Source organism: Aythya ferina (genome assembly GCF_964211825.1).
Source record: "Aythya ferina genome assembly, chromosome: 6".
Taxonomy (NCBI): Eukaryota; Metazoa; Chordata; class Aves; order Anseriformes; family Anatidae; genus Aythya; species Aythya ferina.
The window spans coordinates 2,491,470-2,517,134 of record NC_140303.1 but is presented as its reverse complement, the minus strand read 5'-3'; the positions used below and the strand labels follow the sequence as shown (position 1 = coordinate 2,517,134).

General features: G+C 39.4%; 2 protein-coding genes across 9 annotated transcripts in view; both read left to right on the top strand.

Annotated features, from left to right (window-relative positions):
• Positions 1-14,997, top strand: part of LOC311438707 (caspase-10-like) — an 18,882-nt gene extending 3,885 nt beyond the window's left edge. The window contains exons 1-11 of one of the 4 annotated variants that reach the window (XM_084523418.1): positions 1,725-1,873; positions 4,652-5,085; positions 5,223-5,322; positions 5,632-5,767; positions 6,547-6,635; positions 7,745-7,781; positions 8,219-8,290; positions 9,409-9,497; positions 11,251-11,359; positions 12,096-12,600; positions 13,128-14,997. In XM_084523418.1, coding sequence (XP_084379544.1) covers positions 4,772-5,085; positions 5,223-5,322; positions 5,632-5,767; positions 6,547-6,635; positions 7,745-7,781; positions 8,219-8,290; positions 9,409-9,497; positions 11,251-11,359; positions 12,096-12,600; positions 13,128-13,290 — 1,614 coding nt within the window. In that variant the 5' untranslated portion in view covers positions 1,725-1,873; positions 4,652-4,771 and the 3' untranslated portion in view covers positions 13,291-14,997. Of the gene's footprint in view, positions 1-1,724; positions 1,874-4,651; positions 5,086-5,222; positions 5,323-5,631; positions 5,768-6,546; positions 6,636-7,744; positions 7,782-8,218; positions 8,291-9,408; positions 9,498-11,247; positions 11,360-12,095; positions 12,601-13,127 lie in introns of those variants that run through there. The other 3 variants (XM_084523419.1, XM_084523416.1, XM_084523417.1) reach the window with 3 other exon arrangements.
• LOC311438713 (caspase-8-like) lies at positions 13,258-25,665 on the top strand. 5 transcript variants are annotated; one of them, XM_084523462.1, is made up of 8 exons: positions 13,258-13,397; positions 18,410-18,739; positions 18,979-19,093; positions 20,087-20,225; positions 21,673-21,761; positions 22,419-22,530; positions 23,688-24,177; positions 24,757-25,665. In XM_084523462.1, exons 2-8 carry the CDS (start codon positions 18,429-18,431, stop codon positions 24,905-24,907), a joined length of 1,407 nt encoding a protein of 468 aa, XP_084379588.1. In that variant the 5' UTR covers positions 13,258-13,397; positions 18,410-18,428; the 3' UTR covers positions 24,908-25,665. The 5 variants fall into 5 exon arrangements, with proteins under 5 accessions (XP_084379588.1, XP_084379586.1, XP_084379590.1 ...); XM_084523460.1 differs by lacking the exon at positions 13,258-13,397 and adding an exon at positions 15,884-16,558; XM_084523464.1 differs by lacking the exon at positions 13,258-13,397 and adding an exon at positions 15,886-16,558 and having other exon boundaries at positions 18,979-19,084.

Below are 25,665 nucleotides of genomic sequence, written 5' to 3'. Positions count from 1 at the left end.
AAAAAGTGATAGACATGCTAGTGGAATTTCATGGTCACGGGCTACCAAAACATCTAGTTTTCTGAACCTGTGGTTGAACAAAGGAAAGCAAACCGTGCCACCTCTACTTCTGCATTGTTTCTGTGTGGAACAAGGCTGTCAGACTCACTGCTCCATGGCAGTTGCAGTTCCAATTTCTTGATAGCTGAGAAGGAAATTCCTTGTACTTCTGTGTGTGCTGTATATATGGAACATGGAAAAGAGAATTGGTGAATATAGATGATGCTTTTCCATTGTTTCAAAACATGTAATGATGAAGTAGGAGATTTTTTGATGTTTTACTCCGGACTTAAGTAGTAGCATGATTTTTCTCAGCTACCTACACTGATATGACTGAGCCATAAATGTAGTTTACTTTGTATTGTTACATGAATTACAGTGTATGCCAACTCAGGTTTCAGGAAAAAAAAAAAAAAAGTTACATTTAAGAGGAAGTTAACACTGTTCACAGTTGAGGATGCAGCATACTGCATGTCTTATATTCCCTTTCAACTCTGTATGCAAAGTAACAGTGACCCCCCATTACAGATATCCAAGTCAGAGAAGCTTTTTATGACACTTCCTGAGATTTTTTTCTGGTATCCATGGCTTTAAATTTCTGACATGCAGTATGGTGTTGCTGAGAAACTGCTGTGTGGATGATGATGTGTATTCTGTCTGCTGTCTATCTCATGTTCCATTTAAACTGTATCTCCCGTCCTGAATTATTTGACAGTTTTTGTCTCTGGTTAATACAGTATTATTTTTTTAAGCTTCTATGTTAATAAGACATTGGAAGTCTTAGGAATTTTTCATGGATTGTGTCTGTTTCTATGTATGCTGTATTTTTTAATTTGTATTACTCAGAGTGCATTTTCAGTTCTTAATGTGTAGAAAGAACTTAAAAAAGCTGGTCTGAACCAAGGCCGTTACTAAAATAGGATCACGATTTAGCAAAATTGACTGTTACTACTAAATTAAAAATGTTAGGTTTAGGTCTGATTTTCAGAAGAAAATTCCTGCATCTTATGGAGCATCTCTGTCTCTCCAGACCAGAGTAACTCTTGAAATTTGTGGCTGCCTCATATGTAGACCTTCGTGGCTTGCTAAATTTGGTTGTCCAATTGCTACAGTTCTGTAAAAAGGAGCTGGCTGCATCAAGGGTGGAGAATCTTAGCTTCAAGAAATAATGCAGTGCTTGTCTGTGCACTCACAGCAGCCACATGCATGAACAGCTCACACAGGGGCCTCACCCCACCCGGATGCGTTGACCTCGGGGTGTAGGGTGACGCTGGTGTCACAGGAGCTGCGGAAAGTCCTGAGAAGGCTGCACTGGGCAAGGCCCCTTCCCCTCCTCCCCTTAGTGCAGTGAGGCAGCGGCGGGGTCGGCGCAGCACACAGCCTACCTTGAGGAAGCCTTTCCCCAAGCAAGAGTCTCAAGCTGCTGCTCAGTGAAGAAAAAAAAAAAAAAAGCTGCTGGCAGGGCCCTGGGCTGCGGCGCTTCGCCTGCGGCCTCCCGCCGCAAGGGGAGAGGAGGGGCGGGGAGAGCCGGGCCGCCCGGCCGCTGCCTGCGGGGCGCATGCGAGCAGGGCCCGGTGTTGCGCGGGGGGCGTGCTCCCAAGGGGTGTGTCCCCTTGCTCGACTTTGTCCCGCTTTCCAGCGCTGGTGCTGCCTCCTGGCGGCCGCGAGGCGTAAGGCCCGGTGCCCTGCCCCGCCGAGGCCCGGCGCGGTGACTCAGCGCCTGGGCGCGGGCCGGGGCCGCGGCCGGCCGGCAAGTGGGGTAGGCAGCGCTGAGCACCGCGCACGGGGAGGGCAGCAGCCGGCAGAGGGGACGGGCGCGGGGGTTGTTTAAGAGGTAAGACAGGAGTGACCGAAATGGAACAAAAGAAAGCGCCTACTTCACGGTATTGTGCAGCTACCTCTGCGAGATGAATACTCCCATTCTTTATGGGGCTGTGGGCTGACCCTGCGGTCCGTGTTTTTGTACTCTTGTTAACTCCCGCAGTGCCCCAATCAGTAAAACGTTAGAGGAAAAAATAGTAACTTAATAATCTTCGTAGTTTATTTTATGTTATTTTCCTTCCCTCTAGATATATCTCAAAGCATAAATTAGAGATGCAGATTTACCACCTTTCTGTGTCATTTCTTCCGTGTTTCTAGCTCTAGCCGAAAACAGTAGGGTGAGCCATAGCAAACCTTAGGGGTGGGGAGGTTCTGGCCCTGGCATGCCTTAGTGCTGGGTGTTTGACATCAGGGGGATTTTGTGTTTTGTTTTTAGTGAAATAGGGATTGCTTTCGTTTTCCTTCTTTGCTTTACAAGTTGCAACGTTTTATATCTAATGTTTATTTGGGCCCCTTGCTACAAGAAGTACATGGAGGTGTTCAAAAGAGTCCAGAGAAGGGCAACGAAGCTGGTGAGAGGTCTGGAGAACAAGTCCTGCGAGGAGTGGCTGAGGGAGGCTCAGGGGCGACCTTATTGCTCTCTATAGGTACCTCAAGGGAGGCTGTAGTGAGGTGGGGGTTGGTCTGTTCTCCCACATGCCTGGTGACAGGATGAGGGGGAATGGGCTAAAGTTGCACCAGGGGAGTTTTAGGTTGGATAGTAGGAAGAACTTCTTTACTGAGAGGGTTGTGAGGCATTGGAACAGGCTGCCCAGGGAAGTGGTGGAGTCACCATCCCTGGAAGTCTTTAAAAGACGTTTAGATGTTGAACTTAGTGATATGGTTTAGTGGAGGACTTGTTAGTGTTAGGTCAGAGGCTGGACTCGATGATCTTGAGGTCTCTTCCAACATAGACAATTCTGTGTGATAAATGACTTATAAAATATATAAAGTGGTAGAGAGCTCTAAAAACACAGTGGCTCTAGACTGAACAATGGTTCAGGCAGTAAACTGATAGTATCTCATCTCATAGTGGTGCTAGAAGGGAGGGAGACCCAGCCCAATCTGCCTTCAGTACAGAGGGGGGAAAAAATAGGTTATAGACAGCTGCTAAATGCAGCTCACATTAAGTGGTCTTGAGGGTATTCAGAACTTAAAGCAGAAAAGGTTTGGAGTGCAGAGTCACTTCAAGAGTGACAGCAACACATACTTAAATAGTATTTTAAAGGTAGATTAACAAATTTGTTCTGGATCTTGCTTCAGTTCTGTTTGCTGATTGTGCATACGTCCTATACACCACTCAACTCTGTTCAACTAAAGCTATGATTTGTTAATTTAGTTGAAATCATTGGTTCCAAATTCTGAATAGTTTGAACCTGGTGTATATATATATATATATATAAAAAATATATGTTTGTTGGCTTAGGCAGGAATCAATTTAGCCTAAATTACGCTGCTAAATTTAGTTGATTAAAGCATCTGGACAGGGTTTAGAAGTAGCTTTGCTAAATTGATTGAAGTCTGATTTACTGTGAAGTGTTACAGTTTCTGTGTATAGATAAATAAGATCCAAAACGTTTGGTGGCAGCTTGTTTCTTAAGTGAATAGGGTTTCACAACATAAGGGGCTTAATATGAGGAAAGAAGGAAGGTGAAGAACACTTACTGAACCATGGGAGAGTAAGGTTGAATATAGGAAAAAGCAGTCTGAGCTTTTTTTTTTTTTTACATGGGCTGTGACTTCTGGCAAGGGACAGGACAGCATGCAGGATTCCAGCCTTCTGTCAAACTTCTTGTCTGATATGTGATACGGTGCTTGTATTCTAGCTGGGTGCCAGGATTTGGGGATTATATTGTCTACCTGTCCCTGAACACAAAACTGAAACAATCTCTTGTCTGTGCCCCCAACATGGTACGATAGTGTTTGTGGTTTGCTGAGCTGTCCTCCCAGATGCTTCCAAGGCTTTGAATTTGGATGTTCTTTCCCCACTTCACTTCCCTGATTTTTTTTTCTTGTGCTCCCTCATTAGCTTTGCTAATTCCAGCTGCTCTGAACAAAGGTTAAGCACTTGCCTGTTAGGGGAGAAGGCACTGAAGCACTTAAACAAGTTTCCCTATGTAACCTGTACAGACAGAAAAGAACCGCCTAAGTTACATGGAAGTTGGTGTGGTGGAAGGGTGATGAGTGTCTATGAAACCTCAGTAGGATTGAGTTGCTTCTACAGAGCCTATTTAGATTGAGTTCTACTACATTTTATTTGACATTTACATAAGAAAGGCTTTAGGTCTTTCTATGCCAAATGCAAAACAGAGTTTGATGGCAGGATATGATTAGGAGTGGATGGATATTCCACGGCTTCAGTTTAGTGTCATATTTGAAACAGAGGAACACCTTACTGCCACAGCCATAGAAGCGTGAGCCTTCAAACTGCAGATCAAGGAATATCAGAGATTTTACCATTGCACTCTCTCCACTGAGAGTTTTAATATGTTACTTGCAGGGACTCTGCTTCTCTCCACTACTGGTGGGTCAGAAAAGCTCTAAATATTAAAGATAACTGAAAGAAATTTAAAAAACTTAGGTTGGAAGGGACCTCTTGAGATCATCTAGCCCAGGTTTCTGCTCAGCACAGGGCTAATGCCAAAGTTAGACTGGATTGTTCAGAGCATCTCCCAAATCTGTTCTCTGTAGTTTTGTGCTTGTAGAAGGAAGTAAGTTTCAAGTTGATTTAAAAGGAAACTATCTTTTGCAGAGAATTAAGGTCTTTAAAACAGTTGTTGGATGAAGTCTTGCTACAAGGATTGTTGAAGATCCAAGTGTTACCAACAGTTGATTTTGACTTTCAAGCAGAGAGACTGTCAGCTCCTGCAACATGGGGGATGGTGTCAACTTGCAGTTCCGTCAGCAGCTTCTGCTCATTGATGGAAATCTGGGGGCTGAAGATGTAGCAGCTTTAAAATTTCTCTGTACTGACTTGATCCCCTTCAAAAAACTGGAAAATGTACAGTCTGCAGTGGATATCTTTCAGCTTCTTATGGCTGAAGATTACCTTAATGAAGAAGATACTTTCCTGCTAGCTGAACTCTTATACAGAATTAAATGTAATTTCTTGCTCAATAAACTTGGCTATACCAAGGAGAAAGTGCAAGAATGTCTGCATGAGAAGGGAAGAGTGTCTCCGTACAGGTAACTTTGCAGTGGGATTTTGTTCTTTTTATTACTGCCATCTGTACCGTGCTGTTTCTCTTTCCTTTAAATTCTCTATTTGCTTTTAGTTTCTATACCATCTTTTCTGCTTTTGTCTCACTGGGTCTCTGTTGCAGGCAGATGCTGTATGAATTGTCAGAGAACATTACCAATGAGATGTTGCAGGAAATTGTATTCCTCCTGAGAAACCGTCTCCCAAAGCGACGTAGAACTACTGTATGTGAGAAGAAAGCTAAATGTGTATATGGCAGGGAGGGAATGAATGTTGGGATGGAGGTAGAGTGGGAGGAAAAACATAAAGAGAAAAGTCTTTGACAGAACAGGGCATGATCTGCAATTAGTCAGGTCAATATTTATAGGGTTAACAAGAAGGAAGGTCCTTCTTTCTATCATGTAAAATTGACTGCTAAGACCCAGTTTGCTAGGAGACAAAGCAGATGATAATATGATTTTTTTCAGTCAGACAGGGCTGAGACAAAAAGTTTTAAGTTCTAAAGAACAAATATATTTCATTCTCTTTGTCAGTCTGCTCTAGAATTGCTGATTTTATTGGAAAAACAGGGCCTTTTAACTGAAAACAATGTACAGATGCTGGAGGAAGTCTGTATGAATGTTTCACCTGATCTGCTGGAAACAGTTAACAGCTACAGAAGGGCAAAAGGTGAGATACTCAAAGTTAGGGAATAGGTTTGCTAAAATGCAGAAAGCTCTACAAGGGTCTTAACAACTGAACCTCAAGGTTCTACGTGTGCATTGCTGGAGCAGGAACTAGAGTGGGATTACCTAAGTATCTTCACACACAAGTTTGGCATAACGGTCCCTAACTTGCATTACTAGGGATGCGCTTGAATATCTGAGGCCACACAGAGCAGTCTAGCATATACAGAACAGGCTGGGAAACTAAAAATCCATTTATATCACACTCCTCAGTTTCCACATGAATAGCATTAAGATGATGATGACTGTCCTGTACAAGGCACTTCGTGATATATAAATGTATACTACAACAAAGCAGTTGTGTGCTAGTAAGCTGGAAAGGCAAGTCGTGTGCATGTTTGTCTGATTCCTGGTAAACTTTATTATTAAATGTGTAATTCACGTTCTCATGGGTTACACTGTGGTTTCTAATATTCCTTCATTTAATGTCCTGTGGAGTGACTATAAACATATTGGGGAAAAGGTTCTATTTCATTTTATTTTAGCACTGGGAAAAAAAATTCTGGGAAGCATGAAGCTGTCTCCCCAGTAGGTGCAAGGGCACTCAGCACTTCATGAATTCCAGTCCCCCCTATTTCCTGAGCGTGTTTCAAAGTTGCTTTATATTTTAATGCACCTTTCACTAAGTATAGATCTGCATTTGCCTTAATGTGCAAATTCATAGTCATTTAACTAAAAGGCACTTGATTTCTCTCATTTATTGTCTCTTTTTGCTCTTTTTAGTGTCTCTGCCTCAGCAGGAGAATACTCTGCCAGTCAAAGAATCTTCAGTGTCTCACACTGTAGGCATCAGAGCATTGAATTTCCCACAGGTACACGCTATCTACCAGAGTTTTAGTGGTGGTGGTGTTTCATTTTTTTTTTTCTGTCTTTATTTTGAAACCATACTGCCTGTGAGATCTTTCACTAAATCTTCCCACTTGATTTAGGAAGGGAAAAGGCATGTTTGTAAGAAACATAGCTGCATATATCATCAAATAGTGGAATTTGAAATACTACTGTTGTTCTTGTACAACTGGGGAAAAAGCAGTATTGGGAAGAGAGATGAGTGAGGGAGAATGTGAAGGTGCCTTCTATAAAACAGGACAGTCAGTGAGGATTTCTAAAGTTCTGGCTGATTGTCACTAAACTATCTCTATTAGATAACACCATATTTTGATTATCAGTTCATACTGCTGCTTCTAAAGGAAGTCATCCCATTTTCTCAATGTACAAGTCCTTAGTCAGTTAGGTCCTTCTTGCAGCTGGATGATGAATCAGGTTAGGAAACCTAATTAATCTGGGATATAACCAATCTCTCTTTTGGAGGGAAAAGGAGAGGAATGGAAGAAGTTCTGTCCCAATTCTAAATGAGAAAAGCCAGTGAACGTTTTGGTGATACTTCCCAGAAGTAGATATTCTTAATGGCCTATTTAGTGTCATGAAGGGCTTGCATTATTGTAGCTTTGAGTTACAGTTGCTCTACTTGTGAAGAGGATTTGGATAGCTTTCATGCATGGCACTTAGCATGGTAAGAAAATTAATGTAGCTTTTCTTAATAGAAAACATAGATTCAAAACAATTTGAACAATTTACTATCGACGAAAATTAATATGGGACCATGTTGGACCGTTATTTTGTTTGTAGTGAATGCCCACTCCTATATTTAGAAATCATTTGGAAGTAAAAGAAAATTATTTGCTGTTTCCCTTTATCCTTAAGAGAAAGTATTGTTGTTTGTAGCTCCATGAGATTTGCACTAAGTGGAGAAGTCTTCTGTAATTTCATTATTAAATGTTTTGCCTCTTGTAGGAAATCAGTATTTTTCCTATCCACTACTTAGAAAACTTTGGTGTTTACTAAACCTATTTTGCTAAAATCACTATGAAAATGCATATATATGATGATTTTTAACATGTTTTTTCCCCCATTCAAAAAACAGGAGACTTCAATCAGATCTGTCAGTTCTAATGTCAATGGTAAGACTTGCTGAAAACATCTGTTTCTTTATACCTTTATGTTTAAAGCTACATGCTTTTATTTACTCTAGTAATTTTTTAGCATTTGGCTTAATGCAACACACTTATCTTGCTGTCTGCTTTTGAAGGGTCTTTTTGCTTTCTGCACTAATAGATTGGAAGGATTTCTGTTCTTACATAAATGGGAGAAATGAAAATTGGCAAATCCTGTATACCTGGTTAGTCATTTACTGGAAACTATGAAACGTATTTTTTTGTAAGTGAAATAAGGGCTGGTCTGATTAGTAGAAAAAGATTGTTTCCCAAGAATTAAAAACAAGTTTTCTATTTAAATATGTCTGGAAGGACAAGAGAAGGGGACACTATGACTATAAAACTGAAATGTTATTTTTTCGTGTACAGGACTTTACCTCGGATTTCTTTTGCTTTATGTACAGATCATTATGCTGAAGAACCTCAGAGCCTTTGGGAGCATGTTGGAAATGTGCACTCCATACCCAGCAGGCAAGGTTTGTCTTCTCTTAGAGTTTCAGTATTAAACGATTTTTATGCCGCCCTGTCTGGAATCTAGTATATTGTTTAAAAGGACAATGCCATTTATTGTAGTTCTTTCTGCCATACCTCTTGGATCCTTATAGAGGAAATGAGAAAGTGCCCTGGACTTCTTGTCTCTCTGTTCCAGTTCCCTCACTAAAGGAAGATATCAGGAAGATCTGTGCCCACTCTTCCCAGGCATTTGCAGAATGACTGTTAACTAAGCAGAAAATAAAGATCTGAGGACAGAAACAGGCAAACAAAAAAATGGCACCTTTTTTAAGGTTAAAAATGGTTCCTGGCACCTTTATTCACTAGAGAGACCATGACATGTATGGTTTGCGCATCTTTCAATAGCTTGCTGGAGTAAGTGAAGTTACTAAGATTCAAGTTGTTAGGTGTTGCACAGTGGAGAGGGATGTTTTGAATGCATTAAGTAGCATATGATTTGTACAAGAGGAGGGGAGAGTTTTAGGGCATTCAGAAGGAAAAGTAAATAAAGTTACCATAAGTAAAGTTTTATTTTGGATTAGATCTCTGAAAAGATTCCTTACAAAGAACAGGAGATAGTTTACATCCATGTTTGTTACTCCACAACAGATGTTGTAAAGTATCGCAGCACAACATTTGCTCTTTTCAACTTTCAGTGTCTGTCAAGGTACCTTTGAGAGTCTGAGAGGTATTATGTGTGACTCAGGAACAGAAAAAAAAATCTGTAATGGGAGCTTCAGTAGTAACGTCATAGATCCAACTTACAATGAAGTTTATATCTAGTTATTTACAAATGAAAAATTCATTTGACTGTCTCAGGTAGAATCTGTCCTTGTAGCCTAGATATCTTTGTTCCATAAAACAAGTACAAATGGAAACCTTGCCTTTGTCACAAAAGTATATGTAATAAAAATAACTGGAGACATGTCCAGAATAGATCCTTTGTACATGACAACGTTATCTTATACAGAAGAATTACTCCTTTCAATGTAAAAGTATTTGAAATAATAAAATTATTGTATTGTAGTTATACTCCTTTTTGGTACATACACTAATAGTAGATTTCTCCTCATCAAATAATATTATACTGTTTTTTCCCTAGATAACAAAGCGGCTACTCTAACACAAAGCTTGTCTAAAATGAACCTGGAGCTGCCTAGAGAATTCAGCAATGTAGAAAATGAATCCAAGGTATGAGATAATCTCTTAAACCCATCTTTGTGAATATGTAGGGGCATGAGGTCTTCATCCCTCTAATGGTGTTTATCATGCAAGAACATGTGAGATTTCTGTGTGTCTCATGAAGTTTGTTGCAAAGAATTTGTAAGAAGGTTAAAAGAAGGCAAGTGTGTTCAGTAAGCTATTACAGGCATGTAGCAATCTTCCTCAATAAACCAGAGGTCATGGTTTAGAAGGAAAGATCCCTTTTGTGAGATACCTTCTTAGAAGACTTGTATGTACTCTTGTACAGCAGCGTAATGAACTCTCCCTCCAGCTTTTTCCTTAAGCAGAGATATTGAGGGAGCAAGTTGTTGCATTTTTTTATATCCATTTATATCCATGAGTCCAGAGAAGGGCAACGAAGCTGGTGAGAGGTCTGGAGAACAAATTTTATGAGGAGTGGCTGAGGAAGCTGGGATTGTTCAGTCTGGAGAAAAGAAGGCTCAGGGGCAACCTTATTGCTCTCTATAGGTACCTCAAGGGAGGCTGTAGTGAGGTGGGGGTTGGTCTGTTCTCCCACATGCCTGGTGACAGGATGAGGGGGAATGGGCTTAAGTTGAGCCAGGGGAGTTTTAGGTTAGGTGTTAGGAAGAACTTCTTTACTGAGAGGGTTGTGAGGCATTGGAACAGGCTGCCCAGGGAAGTGGTGGAGTCACCATCCCTGGAAGTCTTCAAAAGACGTTTAGATGTAGAGCTTAGGGATATGGTTTAGTGGGGACTGCTAGCGTTAGGTCAGAGGTTGGACTCGATGATCTTGAGGTCTCTTCCAACCTAGAAATTCTGTGATTCTGTGATTCTCCCATGTGCCCGGTGACAGGACAAGGGGGAATGGGCTGAAGTTGCAACAGGGGTGTTTTAGGTTGGATAGTAGGAAGAACTTCATTACTGAGAGGGTTGTGAGGCATTGTAATGGGCTGCCCAGGGAAGTGGTGGAGTCACCATCCCTGGAGGTCTTTAAAAGACGTTTAGATTTAGAGCTTAATGATACAGTTTAGTGGAGGACTTGTTAGTGTTAGGTCAGAAGTTGGACTAGATGATCTTGGAGGTCTCTTGATTGATGATTCTGTGATTCTTATGATTCTGTGATTTAATTTCTTGCAGTTCTGTGCCATAATGTATCTTTTCATCAACTGATGTTCAGGCTGTTGTAGCTGAAGTATTGTTTGCTGCTGTTGAAGTAGCTGATGGAGTACTGCCTTCATTTTTTTTCTACTAAACTGCACATACCCACATATTTTTAGTTGTTCTTTCTAGTGAACAGGGAGGAACTGAAGTGGGGGAACTTTATGATTTTAACCTGAGGTTGGAATTGAAGGGGTGGTACTTGTAATTTCGGTGACTTCTTAGTTTTTAAAACATTCTTTTTTAAATGGGGGAGGTAACTTTTAAGTCTTAGCAAAACTGCTAGTGTGGCAGGTGTATGCACATCCATGATCTCTGTTCTGTTTGCATCCCTTTCCACTGGATCAGTATGAACCACCTGCTCTAGGTATTCATTACTACTAATAAACTCAACTCATGTGTCTAACATCATGCACACAGAGGCACCATTGAGTTCCAGATTTCCAAAAATAACCCAGACTCCTAGGTGTCTATAATTTTTTGGATGCCAATTTTGAGACATGTTAAGGAAATAAAGTTGCTAGAGCTTACACATCCATCACTGAAGTGTTGAAAAAGTTTGGTGAGGCTGTGAGCTTTTTTATTCTTCTTTCTACAGAAGATTTCAAGTTACAAAATGGATGGCCCAAAGAGAGGATTTTGTATTGTTATTAATAATGTTACATTTGATGGGGTTCTTCAAGAGAGGAAGGGTTCTTCTAAAGATGCTGGTAAGTTCCTGAAGTGAGATTTTTGGAGGGTTAGTTTCTCTGTTTCCCCATGCAAGTTGATTGTCTGGTACTGCTCTAAATGTTACTGTATATGTTTTAATAAGTATTTCTAAACAGTAAGATTTTTGATTTTGTTAAATTATGTCACTTGTGTCTCCCGGGGAGAAGGGCTAAAGGCTGAGTAACCACTGAATTTCTCATACAGTTGGATCATTCTTAAATCATTTTTAGAATCCCTTTTTATTTGGTCTTTATCTGTAACTGTAAAAAAGAATTAAAACTAAACCAACATTTTTGTATAATATAATGCAAAACTCTTTAATCAAACCTATGCATACTCTTTTATTCTATTCATTCTATTTATCTTTTGTTTATGAAGCTCTATAATAGTCAAAACTGCAGTTGGAAATAATCATCTGAGGAAGGTATTGAAAGAGTTTCTAATCTGAAACTCTGGGGGGATTCCTAATATTTTCAGGTGCCATTTGGGAGCTCACTTAGTGTGTCATTTTATAATGTCATAGTATGTTCTAAAGCTTGTCTGGAAAGATTCAGTGACAGTGTTTGAACTGATGCCATCTTATTCTGTTAACCTTTATTTGATACTAGTATAAGGATGAATCTGCAGAAGTATCAGGGTGTGAGGTCCTTTCACAGTTAAGATTAGCTTGCATGGTGACCATAAAATAGTTTTCTCCTGCTTCATTTTTTTCTTTTTTTCTTTTATTAATTACAGAGGAGCTAAAGAGAGTATTCACATGGCTTGGCCTGGATGTAAAGACTTACACAGATCAGACATCTGAGCAGATTAAAGAACTCATGGAAACGTGGCAGCAACTGAAAGATCATAAGGATAGGGACTGTTTCATTTGTTGTATTCTATCTCATGGAGAGTCAGGAGCAATCTATGGGAAAGATGGAGAGCTTGTATCAATCCGCGTGATCATGTCCTACTTCACTGCCAAACGATGTCCACAACTAGCTGAAAAACCCAAATTATTCTTTATCCAAGCTTGCCAGGGTAAAGAGATACAGCGTCCTGTCTACGTTGAAGCTGATGCACGAATTCCTGACTTCTCTTCTATGCAACAGAGCCTTTCTCCTTCTGAGAGTATTCCCGAAGAGGCTGACTTCCTCCTAGGCATGGCCACAATTGATGGATATGCCTCTTTCCGGCATGTTCAACAGGGTACTTGGTATATTCAGGCCCTGTGCAGCAAGCTGCAGTTGTTGGTACCAAGGTAAATACTTAATTACTTAGCTCTTTGAAAATACAGGAGGAACTTCCCCCCTCCTTTTTTTTTCTCTGAAGTCATATTCAAATAGGAGCAGCCCATGGACAAAATCAGTTAAACTGATGATTTGTTCACTCATCTTTGATAAATTTACATTAACACCTCTGGTACCCTAGAGACTATTGGGATGACGTGGAGCTTACTGCAAAAAATAAAAATAAAAATGAAAAAAAAATCCACCTCTGAATCTCCAATCTATATTCTGTTAGCCATCTGTTTCTTGAGTGGATTTAGATAAAAATATCATTACATCCTTTACATTACTAGTTGAATCAAGCAAGGCTTGCACTCAAATGAGATCAAAAGAAGGGAAATTTGTAGAAAAGGATGTTTTTTATTATAAAAGAAAAATTATTATAAAAGTTTGTACTATAGCTTCTAGATGATCAGTGAGGTGTTACATGGAGAAACAATACCATCTGCTTATAATTAAATCTTTTTCTTATTATTTTTTGCTTTCATTTTGGCTGCAGGGGTGAAGATATTTTATCCATTCTTACAGAAGTTAATGAAGATGTGAGCAGGCGTGTTGACCGCTGGGGGACAAAGAAGCAGATGCCTCAGCCAGCTTATACCTTAAGAAGAAAATTTATATTCCCTATACCTAGAGACCCTCCTCCTTCACAGCAATATTGAGGCTTTTTAAATACATACTTTTGTCATCACATCTCATTTAAATGCAATTCACTGCACTGCCTGTATAAGGCAGTTACTCAGACTCCTCAGGAGCTGTTAGTGTCAAGGCAAGGCTTCCTTTTTTTTTTTCCCCCCCCAAAGAAACTGTGAGGATACACAGTTAATACAATCCATGTGCCAAGTATTTAAATAATATATATATACACAGAGTTTTCAAGGTTGGGACAAGCATATTTCTATCATGTTAAACATTTTTGTGCCTGCAGACACAAAAGCGTACGTCCGTCACCGTAAGGGTTACATGTAGCTTTCTGTATATTCTTTATATATATCTAAACCAGGATGTTAGGTTTAGGCTCATCATGTTTTATTTTGCATGCTAACAATTTTTAAACCTATCTCTAAAACCACTAGTTTTGTTCACAGAGAAAGACAAAGGTGGGAGTAAGAGGAGAAAGCTTAAGTAGTAGACAGAGAAGGATTTTTTCATCTCTAATTTAAATTGCTTTTAACATTATGGAGAAGCAGGTAACTCTTGAAATAAGCAACTTGTTCAGCAGTGCTCACTGATGCCATGTAATAGCTAACATGAACCTCACGTACAATGTTATGTTTCCAAAACTGAGTATAGCCAAAATGCTATAGAACTCCCTCTGTGAAAACTTGTGACCTGTCATTTCCCCATCACTTCTTGGAATAAAAGTTAGGGTAGACCAGTTAAGCACTGTGAAATACTGTCACTCAGCTGTATATCTGCATATGTTTATCAGATTGATTAACTTAAAGCATTACATTTTCTGATTTCTCATTTTAATGTCTAAAATGAAGCTGTATAAGGACACAAGCCTTCTTCTTGATTAACCTTCTAACTGCATGTTTTAGCATTAACTGAAATAATATAATGTTATTTTGTTATGATATTTTGTGTATCTGTGTCCTCCTTTTTGTTACTGAATTAAATCTATATATTTTTTAAGAGCTTGTGTAGACAAAACGTTTGCTAATGCTTATCCTTGTTTCTGCCTGCCTGCTGCACTTCAGAATACAATAGAATAGAATAGTTTGGTTGGAAGAGACCTTCAAATAACATCTTGTTTACCTGCCTGACCACTTTGGGACTAAGCAAAAGTTAAAGCTGTATAGCTGAGGGCATTGTCCAAATGTCTGTTGAACACTGACAGGCATGGGGCATCAACTGCCTGTCTAGGAAGTCTGTTCTAGTGTTTGACCATGATAAAGAATTTTTTTCTAATACCTAGTCTGAGCCTTCCTGGCGCAGCTTTGTTCCATTCCCTTGTGTTCTAACTTTGTTGGACTGCATGAATGAATGGGATTTTAACTGCTTCAGGGTTTAAGCTGAAGTGAACCTTTGTTTCAGCAAAACACTGATTTTTTTTTTCTATATTTACTAGCCATAAAATAGCTTGAAACTTAGGGTTAAAATTTGAGATAGCACTGTTGAGTGCTATTGGAAACAATTTTTAAAACAGGTGTGTGACCCATAGCATCCTATATGTTCTGAATTATTATGGCTGCTAAATTTGAAGTGACACTTGTGCCACAGATAGAAAATGTTTTTTCTGTTAGTAGAACGTATAATAAACTTAACAGATTGAAGTGTCTGGCTCAAAATTGCTATTCAGACTCAGTGCACTCTTCTTTTGTATGTTTAGGTAACAATTGAATTTTATCAATACAGAGTAAACAGAACAATCTTGACCTTGTTTGGGGGGATCTTGGTTTCCTTCTTAAGTTTGCTAGACAGAGAACATCATCATGTTCTCTTGCTCTCTCTGTAGGAACCTCCGCATGAATAGTCTCCAGTTAAACTGTAGGTGGATAAACACAGCCAAGAAAAGTTTAAGCTGACTTTTGCCATGAGTTCCCTCGGAAGAGGGATCCACACTGTGAAGTATGAAAGACTGGTGAAGTTTCCCTTGTAATAAGGCTTGTTCACACACAGGTTACGGTGTTATGATTTATAGTATCCAGTGTGAAAATTGTGCTTGTTTGTGTTTATATTGCTGCACACTGTAATACTTGGGTGCACACAGTGGCACTTTGTCAGGACAAGCCTGCAGGCAGGAAAGGCTTAGGACTGTAACCACAGCTGCCATTCAGCAAGGTTTTTAAAGTTTTCATGTGATCTGTTGTGGTGTGTTGTAAGACGGCAGTCTGAAAGTCTTGGGTAAAAAACACCCTCTCTTCCTGCAGCTTAGATGTTAATCACTGCTTGCTGTCCATGTTGTACTCTTTCAGTGTCCCTAGGAATATAGAGTTTGTGCTAGAAAGAAATCAGCCTAATCCAACAAAAAGTGTTTTGTTTCTTTAAGGACTTGATGATGCATACAGAAGCATATGTACATGTATGTATGCATGCTTGTCACCTACAGAATTAAAGAAGGGTTGTCACTTGCGCAATTCTTGTTTAGACATATTGAAGTGGAAATAGTGTAAAATGAGTCTTCCTGTGGGGAAGATATGTCTTTGGAAAGTCATGATCTTAAAGTAGAATTTATAACATTCACCAAGTCCTATCCATACTGATTCTCTCTCTCTCTTTTTTTTTTTTTTTTTTTTTTTTTTTTTTTTTTTTTTGTGTAAGAGCTGTTTATCCTGGCTTTTGCCAGTAGCAGCCAGTCACTACAGTTGCTGAGTAGTCAGTAGCCTCAGCATTTTTGCTTCCTCAAGGCAACCTTTCTAGGGGACCTGGATTTTTGTTAGGCTGCTGTACAAAGAATTGGCTGAGTCATTGAGACAGTTCTGTGGGAAACCAGAGGAATAAAATGGGGGCAGGGGAGCTGTGGGAAGTTGAAGGGACTAAAGACTAACAAAGGAACAGGAATAGTTCGGGGGAGGACAATAGAGTAAGAAATAGGAAGTGAAATATTAAACAGGAAGAAGAATGCCAGGAGGGCTGGTCCCTGAAACAGCTGCATGACAGGAGAAGTCTCTGTCTGGAAAGAGCTATCTCAGGCCTGGTCTTGCCTGCAGATCTTTTTCACACAGTGATCACAGCATGTTTCCTCTTTAAACCTGCAACTGGAGTCAGTTAAGACACAGAAAAACTAGTAAAGGAAGAGAGTGAGGCATGGGATGACTTGGAGACAGAACCATTCGGGACCTGAAGATCAGATAGCACTTGTGATGCTGTTCCCAACCTTTGGATAAAAGGAAGACTCATGCCAGTGAATCTCAGACACGTTTTCTGAACTGTTACTAGCATGTGCCTTTTGGAAGGAGTTTGAATACCTCATTCCATTGAAGGGTATGTTCTGATTTTGAGTTTATAAACGTAGATAGGTTGAAATCGATGAAGGTAGTTTTAATTGCAAAATTTGAACATATTTCTGCTGTCCTAACTCTCTCTCTTCATAATGCTTGAGTTTGGTCTTCAGATGTGAACAGAGAGGTCTGGTAGCTGACTATTCATATGTTTGCTGCTGCAAGGAAAATACTGGTGACCAGCAAATCATACTGTGAACTTTACCATTGAAGGCAGAGTTCTATGCATAAAGAGAGTGAAAATGCCAAAAGTTAAATATTACTTAAATTATTTTGTGAACAGGAAAGTATGTTTCAAAGAGGTGTTTATCCTTTCGGTTTTCTTTATTTGTCAGTACTGCTACTGAATTTGGTACTGATATTTGACTAGTTAAAAGTAGGCTGGCTGAGTTGGAGCTGTACTTTGAAGAATGGAGCTAGGATGTGGAAGATCTAGTGACACAGCAGGATAGTGGGACTGAGATGTTTTTAAATGGGAATATGTAATTGATTCATGCCTCCCCATCATCTTTTAATTGGGATTTATAAGTAATCATAATGTACTGAGCTGTGCCATATACCAGGAGTTCCTGGCTGTGCTGCTTAGTGTCCCCTTAAAACAAAAGCAAATCTGGTTGTTTCTGTGGTTTACGTTTTTTTCCTACAACCACTGTAATAATTTCCTGAAACCGGAACAGTGGCAAGTGGAGAAAGAAACTGCTGCATAATGATCACAGCTTATTGCTTTGATATAACTGACTTACTGTAAGTCATGTGACTTACAGGCCATACAGGCCATAGTACAAAAGCAAGTACTTTTCCTGGAACTTCAGAGACTATGGTTGTCTTTCACTTTTTTCAGTTGTTTCAGCAGTCCTCCAGCCTGTTCTCCAATGTAAGTGTAGTAAAATTATTATTACTTATGGTGTAAAAGAAACTGTTTGCTTGTTTTATCAGTTGTGTCTTTATTTTAGTGAAATGGAAGAAAACACCACAGCTAAACATTGTTTTAGTGTACTCCTGTATTTACAGACAGGCTTAAACACTGTGTAGATGGCACATCTATACTAATTGCAAAAATTTTGCGGGTGTGAAACTTACTTTTTGATTTTCTATTGTGCTCAAAAGTTGGATACATAAGCCAAGTTTAATATTTTTAAAGCTGATAGAGTGGTGAGTGGTGGAGAAGGAGGATGATATTTGGTGTTCAGTAAAACAGAACTGCTGATGAGAATTCTAGTCTTTTTGAAAACGTTGATGTGATCTGTATTTGATTTGAACATTACCAATTGAGATTAGATTTTACTTCATGAAGATAAACAAAAGCAGGGAGAGGTGCTTTGGTTTCATTGACCAAAGTCAGAAGCAGTATATAAGAAAAGTAGAAGGCAGCTATCTTAGAGAAGTTTTGCTCATGTGGCCTGTAAAACCTTTATATATGTTATGGTGCAAAACCTCGCAGCCTTATTTACTGCATAGTCTATATTTCAGACTGTAAGTGGCTGTTGCTTCCAAATGGAGTCAAACCTCCAAAAGAAATGGCAGCAGCCTGCCAGGATTGTTTATCTGATACATCAGTATATCCAGGTGTGGAGATGCACCATAGGAAGCAAGAAGGATCTGTGACTTTCTCTGTCAATTTCACTTATGCACAGTTTTCAATGCTCTCCATTTAGTCCAGAGAATCACGAGAAAAAAATGTCAAAGTTATGGTGGCAGGACAGCATCTGTCTACTGAAGTATTTTTGATTACATATATTTGTTTTGGACTATTCTACATGACATGACACCTTTTATATTCGTGGTGTTGCACTACTGTTACTGACAAACCAAATTAAATTTTCTCTGTGTTTAGATCCAAATCCTGACGTGAAATGAGTACAGTCTTCCACAAACTTCTTTTTGATATTTCTGAGGCTTTGGCCACAGATGAACTGGCAGCTCTGAAGTTTCTCAGCTTGGAGCATGTCCCTGTGAGGAAACAAGAAGCTATTGAGGAGCCCAAGGCTTTCTTTGAAGTGCTTCAGGAGAAAGACATGATCAAAGTGGGGGATGTGTCCTTCTTGAAGGAGTTGCTCTACCGGATCAATCGGATAGACCTCCTGGCTGGCCAGCTGGGCTCCAGCCGAGAGGAGATGGAGAGGGAGCTTCAGATCCCAGGCAGGGCAAAGGTGTCAACGTACAGGTAAGCACAGTATTAGTAAACCTTGGCATGCAAAACGTACGACAGTTCTGTTGTGTACTGTCTTGTTCTCTGTAGTGTTACCTTACAAATATCCCAGAATAATTGAATTTATTACAGCATGACTTCCTGCCCTCGTGAGTTTTGAGACCACATTTCACATTTCTCAGTTCAAATGTGTAGTTGTCATGTTTATTTCTCCTATCTTTCTTAGTCAGTCTTTTTCTATCCTTTATTGCCAGACAGCTGCTATATGGAATTGCAGAGGACTTGACTCCAGAAGATGTCAAGAGTGTGAAATTCCTGCTGCAAGAACAGATACCGAAGAACAAGCTCCAGGATAACGCTGTAGGCAAAGTAACCTTGATAAGTTTCTTGCAAGGCTAGCTCAGAGTCTGCCACTTGTAAGACGGGAGCAAGGAGAGACCAGTGTGCTGTCACTAAAATTCTGTTGTTTATAGATTTGTGATGTTAGCTGACAGGTGCTCTGTGACAGAAAGGACCCTTTTTTCTCAGTTTATGTTTTCGCTGACCTTTTTGCTCTCCTTTTCTCATTTTGCCTCCACCACCTGTCTCCCTATCTTTTCTTCTTGCAAAATCCATCATGCTCTTACTTTCTTCTTTGCTTGGCATTTATAAGACATTTGTGCACATGCTGTATCTAATAAAAGTGATGTTTGCGGGAAGAAAAACAATGTTTTGGAGATCGAAAATTGAGTTCTAACATGAGTTCCAGCACTAATTTTTGTGTGTCAATAGGTACATTTTTTTCTACATTGTAATTTGATGTAATAGTATTTTGTTAACTTCCCCACAGAAAGATTAAGAGGGTTGGTGAGCTAGTTTAATATCTGTTTTGTAAACAACAAACAGTGCTATGAAGGTGCTTGGTATTACTAAGAGGCTTCCTTAAAATTCTATTTGTATTGTGGCACCTACTGCAAAAGTAGCAGATTTACCTGCAACTTGGTGAACTAAACAGCTTTAAAAAACAAAGTCATCCTTGAAGACATTTCCTGCATTAGAACATGGAGAGTGGTGCAGTTAAGTGGCTTACAGCAATTCACCTGAATATAGAGGCAAAACAGGATGTCGTGTTATTAACTGCATAAGTGCTTCGCACTTTGAAACATAGCAGAATAACTTAGCCATGGGCAATTTCTACCAATCCAGTCTTTACTCTAGTGATGTGTTTCTTCAGTTAATGAAGTTTGGAGCAAAAATAAATTGGTCTTTACTTTAGGTCTCTGGGAATGAAGATGTTGTCTTCTGTTCTTTCGAGAAGTGCCAGATATTGCGGTTATTGAAGGTCACTGTATGAGTTTGGATTCTGTGTTTGTGTTTTACCAGTCAATGTTGAAGGTCTTAATGGAAATGGAAAGAAATGGAATAATTAAAGAAGATGACCTGAGAATTCTGAAGGATATATTAAAGGAATTTAGAGCTGACTTAAAGAAAAGAATCGATATCTATGAAGAAAAAACAAAAGGTAAACTATTTAATCGGCTGTTTAAGAGTAGAACTGTTTTGTGATTTTTTTTTTTTTGTGGCTCGATCCTTGGGATCTTAGGAGTTTAGAGATAAGAGACATCTTACATTATCTTGGGATAGGCAGAACAGATCTTGGTACCTGTGGTTTCCAATGTTCTCTGCTACTTCACTATCACATCATGTCTTCTTGTACCTCTCTGCGAAATACATCCTGCCCTTTGTAAGTGGTCTGCCTCTCCTTTATCTTTGCTTTAAGTGCAAAGGAAGCAGTGCAGTGCTGGTTTTGGACTATAGCTTTTCAGCTGCTGAAAAAAAAAGACAGTTGGCTTGAGGAAACTTGTTTTGGTTCTGAGCATAGTTTTCTATTAGCAGGCTTTTTTTCTCTTATTTGAAGGACAAGTCACTGGAGACCAGGTGCGTGGCTAAAATTGGACTATTAGCATTCTATATCAGATGTTGAAATGTCAAGAACTTTCGTGTCTGGGCTGTTGCAGCTGAGGTGGTGGCTTATGACACTATATACTATTACTCTTTGGGAAACAGGGTGTGTCAACCATCAAAATGAGAGTCTACTAAATGTTTCTACTAAATGTTTCTACTAAGTCTATTAAATGTTGTGTTGCTACAAAAGCAGAAGAAAATTGTCAAGAAAGGCTAGCATAAACAAGCCACATGTCAGGGGAGTGGCTTTTTAGTAGTATTGATGTGTTTTGTCCCCCTTGATAAGTGGAAAAAGAGCACATCTATGTAACTTGTAAAAGGGGTATTGTGATTTATTTCCCTGTGCAGACCCATGTGTTTGATGATTTCTTCTCTTATTTCTGGCAGTTGTATTCAAAGCAGTGTTTTAGTGTTTTGAGGAGATCTTCATTATGCTGGTGTTCTGTCTCCTTGGTGTGTCCACCAAAACAAAGTCATCTGGAGAAGGGGCCTCAGAAGTAAATGAGCTGGCTGTACTACAAAAATGGGTCTCCTCTTTGACTTGCATATCCCATAGTAGAGATGCTAAGGGATGGCTTGCTTGGGGTGATCATCACATTCAGACTTCTGTTATGTGGCTCTTGCTACCAGTAAAAGAACAGACAAGATATGGAACAAGGTACAGCCACTGCAAGAATGCAGCATATGCCATCTCCAGGCTCAAGCTTCAGTGTGCGCTCAGGCCCAGAGGTCCACTTTTACGTAATAACTCTAATTTTGGGAATGTCTGGTTAGGGCTGCACAGTCTTAACACAAATGTATCATTTGTTCCAAGGGACACTCTTCACAGCTTCACTGATGGGCAGTTTGCAATACTGGAACCCATTCATGGCCCAGCCTCGCCAGTGATAGTGAAAACAACCCTCCACCTCACTCCTTGAGCTTTTCTGGTTTTGGTGTTGAAATATGCAAAGTGGAAGATTTATCCTTTTACTCCTAAAATGTTCTTTTTATTTCCCTCTTAGAAAATAATTCTAAGGAAACACTCAGCAATCTAATCTGTGTGTCTCGGCATCCAGCAGGACAAGGAGCAGAGGGTGGGACACCACACCTGGTGAGGAAGACTTCAAGATTGCCTTTAAAGTATTTGTCCAACAAGTGGGAGCAGGGAGCATAATTTTTTAAGACTAAGCAGGTGAAAGAGCTAAAAGGGAGGGGTTCTGGCTTTAGAGGTTGGCCTTGAAAGAATTCCTGTTTTCAAAACAGGATCAAGCCTTGTCCTTTGGTGAGGACATGGCTGTCAGCAACCTTTTAGACAAGAAAGGAAAGAGTAGCTGTCATGGGAAGAAAAACAGTTTTAATTTTTTTTAAAAAAACAGGACAGTCTAGTAGTATCCTGGATAGATGGGATCTGCTACCCATAGATAGATAGATAGATCTGCTACTCATAGATAGATAGCATCTGCTACCTCACTAGAAAGTCAGGACTCTGAGTGAATGATATGGTTCAGGAACTTATCCTCCACGTGTGCAAATTTGTGTTTCTGGACACTCACTTTCTCCCATTCTAAAATCATAACCTAACCACAAAGAGAGAGGAGGGTTTCAGGAAGAGCCAGCAACTTCCTTCCCCTTGGGCTGACTTATACTTTTGAGCTTTTTTATTTTCTTGTATCTTTGCCCTCATGATTTAGGGTGTTTGGCACTGTTTTTTTTTTTTTGTTGTTGTTTTTGTTTTTGTTTTTTAATTCTAGTTTCTTTGTTTCTACAGCTTGTGGAATCATATAAGATGGAAAATAACCCCCATGGCTACTGTGTGATTCTTAATAACCACAATTTTAAAAATCCATGTGAAAACAGAGAAGGAACAATAGAAGATGGAAGTAAGTATTTTTTTAAATCCAATTCCTAGTTTGTTCTTTTTTATTAACTTCTGAAGGAATTATCTAATCTTTCCCATAGAATGATCACTTTCACTTTCCTTTGCTTCCAGAGTAACTGGAGTGACAACTAATGTAGAACTGTAGAAATTCAAAATAAACCACTTCCAACAATTTAGCTGATGGCTTTAAGAAGGAAGATCTTACTGTTGTAGGTGAAAAAGCATCATCTTAATTGGTCAGATGTACTGAAAAGCGAAGGAGGGATTGATGATGCACTTTTTCACTTCTTGATTGTTTTTAATTTTTACCTATCACAGAGTAGCGCTTTTAAGTCCTTAAATTCTTTCAATGTTTTGCTTGCATAACTTACTGATTGGAGGGTATAGCTTGGACATGCTATACCCTCCAGTTATAAGCATTCCAGTTTAGTCAGTATGGGCAGTTGTTTGCAGCAATGCTCAAATAAATGCAGTTATTTTACTGCTTTATAAATTTCCTTCAAGCCTGTCTTCCTGCAAGTGTCACTTGTTTATCTTAATAAACTAAAAATCTGCTTCATGAAAGCACACATCACTGTTTTTAACTCTATCCAGCCTGTCTACATGTTTCTTGCTTTCCAGATACTTTCCACCTACATAACACTTACATCAATATGTGCTGGGAAGTCTGTGTAGCACTGTGTCCTTGCTAGCATGTTAGCAGGTTATCCAGCCTTCATTCTTGCTGCGTCAATCAGTCTCACAGAGTGAGGGATTTACTTCATTTAAGAATGGCAGAAATTGTCATTCTAAAGAGTTACATCTTCCTAACTTTCTAAGGTTTGTTCTTTTCCATCTGAGATTTCTATGCAATGTTCAGTTAAAACCTACTTAAAAAAAGTAAGCTTCACTAAACTGTACTGATTAATTGGATAATCTGAAACCTGCATTTGTTTTTACATAGTGTGTTGTTGAACCCAATTGTATTTAAAAGATAAATAAGTTAGGCGTTTGTGATTTTCTAATTAAACTTGACAGGCTAAGAGGCAGTCAAGTGAATTTATTGGTGGGATCTGAACACTTTTGGTGATACCTGTTCTACCACACAGAGCCCAATGTTTCAGCATCTTCCTTGTCACTGTTTATGGTCACCAAGTGCCTTCTGACTTTCTTTCCCAGAGGCTCTGAAGAGGGTCTTCGAGTGGCTTCAGTTTGAGACAGTTGAGCACATGGATCTAGAAGCAAAAAAAATATATGAGACAGTTAAAGAATACAGTAAAAAAAACCATAGCAACATGGACTGTTTTGTTTGCTTCATTCTTTCACATGGTGAAAAAGACAAAATAAAAGGCACTGATCATGAGTTTGTAAATATTAAAGATTTACTCACCTGCTTCAGTGGATCTAATTGTCCTTCACTTGCTGGCAAACCCAAGCTGTTTTTCATCCAGGCTTGCCAAGGCTCTGTAGGTCATCCAGCTGTCACAGTAAAAGAAGACTGTTCTGGCCATCTCGAGACGGATGCTATCCCTCTGCCTTCCATTCCTGACCAGGCTGATGTTCTGGTTGGCATGGCTACTGTGGAAGACTTTGAGTGCTACCGCTGTATAAAGACTGGCAGCGTTTACATTCAATGCCTCTGTGACAAGATGAAGTTACTTTGCCCACTGTAAGTACTATTCTTAATCCAGGTGTAGATTCAGGGTTGTGATGCTGGAACATTACAAATAAACAAATGTGTTCATGTATGCGCATGTTTTTTAACTTTTTTTTGAGTAATAAGGTATTTTTCTTCTAGTGACACCTGATAAGAGGCCAGTTTGTGGGTTGAATACACAGGCAGAACATCAGTATTCTTTAGTCATAATTTTCATTGTTGCCTCTCTCATAAAGTTAATTTAGAAGATAGAATTTTTCTCCAGATATCACTTTCTCATGATGTTCAAAGGGCTTGGTGAATGCATAAATTTGGTTCTGTTTCATTTTAGTGTGCTATTCTGATTGCAGCCAAAGTAGAGGATTGTGTGTGTTTGTATAGTGATCCTATGTGGAGGTTGCTTTTATTCTCCCAGATGTACTGAATTCTGTGGTTTCACAGTGGCGTATGCAATTTCAGTGACAGGCAGCTGAAGGGAAGATACTAGTCTTCCCTGAGATCTCACTTCACTGAAGCAAACATAGATCAACTTCTTGGCCTAGCAGCAAGTACTGTGTATTTTAGTGTAACTTTTATTTGTTTTTGTTCAAGCCGCAAGGATATTGTAACCATCCTGACAGAAGTGAACAAGGAAGTGGGAAGAAAAGTATTAAATGGATGGAAGCAGATGCCAAAGATAACATCAACCCTGCGGAAGCAGTTTATCTTCCAGATTCCACAATGCCAGTCAACAATAAAATAAGAACACACTTGATTAGGAATAACTTCTGGAATGGGCTTCCACAGGGAATTCAAGAGAAGTTGCAACAGAAATTGTCTAGATCTGTGTAGTTACTCCCAGACCTGCAAGGGGCTGTGTGACCCAAATTTTTCAAATCCCATGTTTAGTGAATCTTCTGCAACTTAGATCACTAGCAGTCTGCTCAGGCAGTGGAGTTTGGATCTCTTCAGCCCTGCTTTCAAGTAAGAAAGCATTTCCAAGTAGTATGATTTTTAAGTGTTATGAGAATTGCCAATAGAACTATCATAGAATAATAGGTTCAGAGAATCATTAAGGTTGGAAAAGACCTTCAAGATCATCTGGTCCAACCATCACCCTGCTACCAATGTCACCCATTAAAGCATGTCCCTAAGCACCAGGTCCAACCCTTTCCTTGAACACCCCCAGGGACGGTGGTACCACCACTTCATGGGGCAACCTGTTCCAATGCCTACCCTTTCTCCCTTTCTGAGAAGAAATGTCTCCTAATTTCTAACCTAAAATTCTAACCTATTGTTTCTGTCTCTGCTGCTAAAAGAGAATAAGACCTTGAAATCCAGATATATTCAGAGCACCAGATACCTTCTCAGAGACCTTGTGTAAAGTTGTAACTGTACCATGCAAGGAAGTACCCAGAAGTGAGTAATTGCGTAACTCTGGAAACTGTATAGTTCTTCACAGAAAATAATGTCCCTGCCCAGAAGGACCAAATGAATTAATAAATAAATATGATGATACAA